The 6,574-nt window shown below is 53.2% G+C and overlaps 1 protein-coding gene across 6 annotated transcripts; it reads left to right on the top strand.

Annotated features, from left to right (window-relative positions):
• Positions 1-982: 982 nt before the first annotated feature.
• Positions 983-3,022, top strand: LSM10 (LSM10, U7 small nuclear RNA associated). 6 transcript variants are annotated; one of them, XM_039511186.1, is made up of 2 exons: positions 983-1,099; positions 2,205-3,022. In XM_039511186.1, exon 2 carries the CDS (start codon positions 2,223-2,225, stop codon positions 2,592-2,594), a length of 372 nt encoding a protein of 123 aa, XP_039367120.1. In that variant the 5' UTR covers positions 983-1,099; positions 2,205-2,222; the 3' UTR covers positions 2,595-3,022. The 6 variants fall into 6 exon arrangements, with proteins under 6 accessions (XP_039367120.1, XP_039367117.1, XP_039367118.1 ...); XM_039511183.1 differs by lacking the exon at positions 983-1,099 and adding an exon at positions 1,166-1,299 and having other exon boundaries at positions 2,206-3,022; XM_039511184.1 differs by lacking the exon at positions 983-1,099 and adding an exon at positions 1,167-1,277 and having other exon boundaries at positions 2,206-3,022.
• Positions 3,023-6,574: the final 3,552 nt, after the last annotated feature.

Below are 6,574 nucleotides of genomic sequence, written 5' to 3'. Positions count from 1 at the left end.
ATGGGGAGGTTCTGTGGCCCAGGAGGGGAGATGGGGGGTCCACGGCTGGAGGCGGTAAGGGAGATGGGGGAGGTTCCATGGGCGAATGGGAATGGGGATGGTTCCATGGCCCAGGGGTAGGGGAGATGGGGGTGGTTTGGGGGAGGGGTGGGAGATGGGGGTCCATGGCCCTGGGGAGATGGGAGGTGGTTCGAGGGGGTAGGGGAGATGAGGGGGTGGGAGATGGGGGTCCATGGCCCTGGGGGAGATGGGAGGTGGTTTGGGGGTCGGAGATGGGGGTCCATGGCCGGGGAACTAGAGGAGATTCCATGGCCTGGGGGTAGGGGAGATGGGGGGGTCCATGGCCGGGGTAAGAGTGATGAGGGGAGGTTCCATGGCCTGGGGGTAGGGGAGATGGGGGTGGTTTGGGGGAGTGGGTGGGAGATGGGGGTCCATGGCCGGGGGAACTAGAGGAGATGGGGTCCATGCCCTGGGGATAGGGGAGATGGGGGTGGTTTGGGGGAGGGGTAGGAGATGGGGGTCCATGGCCGGGGAACTAGAGGAGATTCCATGGCCTGGGGGTAGGGGAGATGGGGAGGTTCCATGGCGCAGGGGGTAAGGGAGACGGGGAGGGGAGATGGGGTCCATGGCCGGGGATGGGAAGTGAAGGGGTGGGGAGATGGGGGTCCATGCCCTGGGGGTAGGGGAGATGGGGGTGGTTTGGGGGGAGGGGGTAGGAGATGGGGGTCCATGGCCGGGGGAACTAGAGGAGATTCCATGGCCTGGGGGGGTAGAGGAGATGGGGGTTCTGTGGCCCAGGGAGGGGAGATGGGGGGTAACGGACGGATTTGGGACCTACGGGGGCGGGGCTCCGTCTCGCCCTCCGCTGTAGTGTGTCCCCTCCCCCCCACCAGCCCCGCCATAGGCAGCGGCCGCCCCGCCCCCTGCCCCCAGACGCGTTGAAAGGGGGCGGGCCGCGCCGGTTGCTCGCCGCGCGGTCGTTTCGGGGGCGGGTCCGGAAGGGGCCGGGTTCCTCGCGGAGCGCCCGGGGCCGGCGCGCTCTGAGCCGGGGGGCGGGGCCAGCCCGGGGCGCGCCCCCGCCCGGCCAGGAGCTGCAGCCCGGTGAGCGAAGCCAGGCCCTCCGGCGCGCGCCCGCCAGCCTGCGTGTGCGCGCCCGCGCGCGGGCCCGTCTGCGGCCGCTCCCGGCGGCCTGGCCCGTGTGGGAGCGGCGGGGTCAGGCCGGAGCCCGAGTGCGGGGCGGGGGCGGGGTGACAGGCGCCTGTGTCGGGAGTGTCCCTGTCAGTGCCGGGCCGGAGCTGGGGGGCGCCGCCTGAGGGGGGGGCCGGGCCCGTCCCTGCCCCAGGACCAGCCACCCCTGGTGTCCCCGCCGCCGGGCGCTGCTTGGCGGCTCAGGCCAGGGCCCGGCCCCTGGCGGTGGAAGCGCTGCTGCTCCCCGCCTCTTACAGCGGCGGGAACGGGCGCAGGCCGGGGTAGCGCGTTCCCTGCCTGCGAGGGAGGTGTCAGGCCGGGACTAGGCTCCAGGGCGAGGCAGGGGCCAGGGGCTGCTGGAAGCGGAAGCCAGGCGGGCTCACGCTTTGACCCGTTGTAACCGTTTACCAAGGGGTGTGGGGGAATCTCCGCCAACGACACGTTTGACATCCAGATTTAGAAGATCTGCTCCAGGAGTTATCTTGGGGATGCCCTGTGGCCCCTGTGATACAAGAGTTCAGACTTTGGAGTGTTCGACTCTGCAACGCCTGGGCCTCTGCTCAGGCTTCTAGGCATGGCTGCCTTCTGAAGCGTGCCCATCCCCCAAATAATCCCCCGACAGGCACGAATTCCCCACGATTGACCTGTCTCAGCAGAGTGGCTAAGGAGTGAATGGGACAGAGACAACTCCCCTTTGGCCTTTAGAGGGCAGAAGTGAGGCACGTTGACAGAGGGTTGTGTATGTCTGATCTGCTGATGTCCGTGATGTGCCTGTTACAGAGAGAACTTTGGAGACTGATTCCTGTTGTCTGGCCAGCCCCATGCACCAGTGCTAAGTTCATCTTGAAAGCTTTAGCAATGTATTTGTTATATAATGTGTTCCCTACAAACTGCCCCAAAGTCAGTATTAGCAGAGGCAGAGGGCAATCGGAGGTAGCAGCAGGACCTGTTAGAGAGAGTTAACATGGGGTGAATTCACAAGTGTTACACAGGCTTCTCTTGCTTTTTCCCTTGTAGTTGGGTAGCGCTGTACAATGGAAATCAGCCACTCTGTCAAAGAGCGCACCATTGCTGAGAACAGCCTGGTCATCCTACTCCAAGGTATCCATGGCTATGTCACCACAGTCGATCTCCGCGACGAGAGCACAGCGCTGGGCCGCATCACCAATGTGGACGCCTTCATGAACATTCGCCTGGCTGAGGTGACCTTCACAGACAGACAGGGCAGAGTCTCCCAGCTGGATGACCTGTTTGTGACGGGCAGGAATGTCCGCTATGTCCATATCCCTGACGAAGTGGATATCAAGGCCACAGTGGAGAAGCAGCTGCAGCTGATTCACAAGGTGCGCTACTTTGGAGGCCGCGACAAAGGGAGAAAGGAATTCCCTACAGCGAGACACAAATAAACTGTCCTGGGCATTGCCCAGTATCCCCAGGGAGCTCTAGTGTGAAACAATAGCTCTCAGCTCCCTTATAACACCACCCTCCAACTTCTGGACTGGAAATCTTCCTGTCTCTGTTACCGTTTGAGACAAGAACAAACATTTTTCATCCTGAAAGATCCCCTGGGCTTCTCTTTCAAATCCCTCCTCGGTTTGTTACGGGGATTTGGTTTTGGTTTCTTAGGGCAGCTTCCTGACATTGGTGTTTGGGGGGGTGGGAGGGAGGCCGAATGCAGACAAGGGATCATCCATTGGGGTTTATTTTAAATTTTTTAAGGCCTCTGTGAGACCTGGTGTGTTTCTTGCTGCTCTGGCAGGTTTTATATCCTGTCTCATTCTTAGGTTGTTCAGTAAACTTTTTTCAAATAAACCCTTTTTCCAGAAACCAACAAGCTTCTTCTGTGTTATCATTAGATCTTTTCAGTGCCTTTTGAAAACTCCACTGACCTGCTAGCTTGGGCCATTACTGTATTTTTATTCTTTGATCAATGGCTGGTGGATTATTTCTATCATCTCATTAATCTTTGCTCACCAGCTCAGACCTGAGAATTCACTACCCTCTCTCCATTAGGAAGTTAGAACCAGAAAGATCTTTCTGAATGGGAGAGCAAGATGGAAATCTCCACTCATGAGACAGGCCAGAGGGCCAGCTAGCAGGGACAACTGGATTATAAACTGACCACTGATTGCTCACCTTGTGTTATCCAAATGCAAGAAGTGGTTTTGCCTTTGCAGTGGAAAAGAGATCAGAAAGGCCTAGGTCAGGGGTCGGCAACTTTTCAGAAGTGCTGTGCCAAGTCTTCATTTATTCACTCTGATTTAAGGTTTCGTGTGCCAGTCATACATTTTAACGTTTTTAGAAGGGCTCTTTCTATAAGTCTATAACATATAACAAAACTATCGTTGTATGTAAAGTAAATAAGGTTTTTTAAATGTTTAAGAAGCTTAATTTAAAATTAAATAAAAATGCAGAGCCCCCCGGACCAGTGGCCAGGACCCGGGCAGTGGGAGTGCCACTGAAAATCAGCTCGCGTGCTGCCTTCGGCACGTGTGCCATAGTCTATAGCAGGGGTAGGCAACCTGACTTTTGTCTCAAGTTGTTTCTATTATGGATGTTTTTTAGATTACAGCTGCACTGGCAGCAGGTATCAGAATGAACAAACTATGAAGTCCCACAAGAGCTAAGGCCTTCAAATCATTGAGAAAATTAACAGATAGGGTTTTACACCACCTCTGAAAGGTTGCCGACCCCTGGTCTATAGTGACAGGGCTAAAATCAGTGGGAGACTGGGGGGAGCTGTGTATGGAGCTGTACAACTGGGAAGTGTATTTCTTATTGGTAGAGCATCAGTTGTCTACCATTAGCTTGCAGTTGGCAGGTGATCTGCTACAAGGCCCTGGGAAGAAGTAAAGCCTGACATGATGCACATGGAGGGCCGCTTTCGTGTGGAGCCTGCCACTGCCTGCACTCTTGGGAGCACGGTTGAGCAAGCAGATGAGCTCAGAACCTTTCTGTATTGTGTTTGCTGTGTTACTGTTCAGAGCATGAAGTGTGTAAGCCCTCAGAGGATAACTCTGTTATGACCAAAGGGCAGGAGGAAGGAATAGGCTGTCAGAAGTGACGTGTTTCTTGGTTAAATGAAAGCACCAAGTAGCCATGGTTTCTGGAGCCTGCTATTTTTGGGTCATCTGGTGACACATCTCTGCATGGCTTATCCTGGGAGGTGCAGTGGGAGGGGAATTGGTGCCAGGAGAGGGAAGTTGGGATGTTGAACAGGACTGGACACACAGTCCCTTTGACAGAGGCCTGGCAGATTACGATTTCATACCCAAGGGAGGAAGGTACAAACTGAAACGTAACTGACAGCAGCCGTAGCATGAATCCGAGAAAGGAGTTAACCAGGAAAGCCTCTGTCGGTGGCAATCAGCACAAGGGTGCGTGCATCCAGCCTGCAATTTACTGGCGTAAAAGCTTGTCTACACATGGAGTTATTCTGGAATAACTCCTATTCTTGACATGTCCCAGTGCAGACACTCTTAGTTCAGGATAAAAGTGCCTTGTTCCAGTTTAACCTAATCTACTTTCAAAGTAGGTTAGGTTAAAGTTAAACTGGAAGAAGATACGCTCATTCTTTAGAATAAGAGACTCCACTCTGAACAGCTATTGCACTTTGGATTAAGGTAGGGTGTGAATTTAAAGTGTTGACAAGCCCTTAAGCTTCTTTGGAAATCCCCACCTTCCCTTCCCCTCCCTAGTCTCCTTTCTCTTTCACAGATTGATAGATTTGAAGGCCATTGTGATCATCTAGTCTGATCTCCTATATTACATGGGCCACAGAACGTCCCCAAAATAATTCCTAGAATAATTCTAGAAGAACATCCAATCTTGATTTAAAATTCCCCGTGATCTCTCTCCTGCAGTCCATCAGGTTCTTACAGACTTACCTTAACCTTTTCTTGTTAATATATTGAGCTACTTGAGTCTATCACTATAAGGCATGTTTGCTAATCCTTTAATCGTTGTCATGAGTTCAGAGAAAAGCCTCTCCAATTTATCAACTTCCTTCTAGAATTGTGGGAACCAGAACTGGATGCGCTATTCCAGCAGTGGTTGTACTAGTGCCAAATAGAGGTAAAATAACCTCTCTTCTCCTACTCAAGATTCCCCTGTTTATGCATCCCAGGATTGCATTCATTCTTTTGGCCACAGCATCATATGGGAAGTTCACATTCAGCTGATTACCCACCAAGACTCTCACATTTTATTTTATTTTTTTAGACTTGCTGCTTCCCAGGACAAAGTCCCCCATCCTGCAGTTTATCAAGCGATCCAGATCAGTCTGAATCAATGACCTTGTCCTCTGTTATCACTGTCCCAATTTTGTCATCTGTAAACTTTATCAGTGATCATTTTATGTTTTTCTTCTAGATGAATGATAAAAATATTAAATAGCATAGAGCCAAGAACCGATACCTCGGGGACCCCACTGGAAACACACCTGCTAGATGATTCCATATTTACCGTTACACTTTAAGACTTAGCAGCCAGTTTTTAATCCATTTAATTTAACATCACTACCCTCCTTTAATTCTTACTAATTTTTCCCTGCCTCATGGAGAGGGGAACTTCTCTTCCGGGCTTCAGCCTTTTCCAGTCTGCTCCTAGGGCTGAGTTCTTGGAGCATGGAGGCTGGCAGCTGGATGGCATGCTGCTTCTGCTGGAATTCCTTCCTGGAATGTGGTGACTCAGGCAAGCAGCTGTCCAGCCTCTGCCTGAATCCACCCCGGATTTCTGGACAGCCCTTTCCCACCTCACGCTTTCATCCTAGGCAGCTGGAAACTCACTCATCTCAGATTTCCCGCTGTGAGCCTGGGCAGCACAGGCTGTGCCATAGGCAGGAAAGCCCACAGATTGCTGATAGCTCAACGGCATGAATCCCCTTCGCTGATGCACAAACAGGAGTTGCTCATGAAATAGTTACGCCCTGTTTAACAGCTGACAGCCCGGCCTGTCTCCTAGCCTGTCACTGATGCTCTAGGCAGGTGAGATTGACAGTGACCCGTTGGCCAGTCGGGCTGGGACCCCCTGTGCCTGGTTTGGGTCTCTAGTATCAATGGTGTCTAGCTGAGCTTGTCCATTTCCTGCTAGCAGGTGGGTGGGACACTATGAAGCTGGATCTTAACTGGGGAAATAATAGAAGGATCCTTCTGTGCACGTGGTCTGTTGCTTTTGCCAGCCTTGCACCTGCGGTGGGAGAGGACTTCGACCCCTACTGCCTTCATCCTGGCACAGTCTACCAGCGCTGCATGGCGTGATCACAGAAGTCACTATCCGGCCTAGGCTTCCTCTGCGGAGCACAGTGACTGATGAGTGCTACGTGAGGCTGATGTTTGGTTGCACGAGAGACAGGCCGTCTAAGCCAACAAAGACACGCCAGCCGCAG

The sequence above is a fragment of the Mauremys reevesii genome, linkage group 23 (assembly GCF_016161935.1).
Source record: "Mauremys reevesii isolate NIE-2019 linkage group 23, ASM1616193v1, whole genome shotgun sequence".
In the NCBI taxonomy this organism is placed as follows: Eukaryota; Metazoa; Chordata; order Testudines; family Geoemydidae; genus Mauremys; species Mauremys reevesii.
This window is presented reverse-complemented; position numbering and strand designations above follow the sequence as displayed.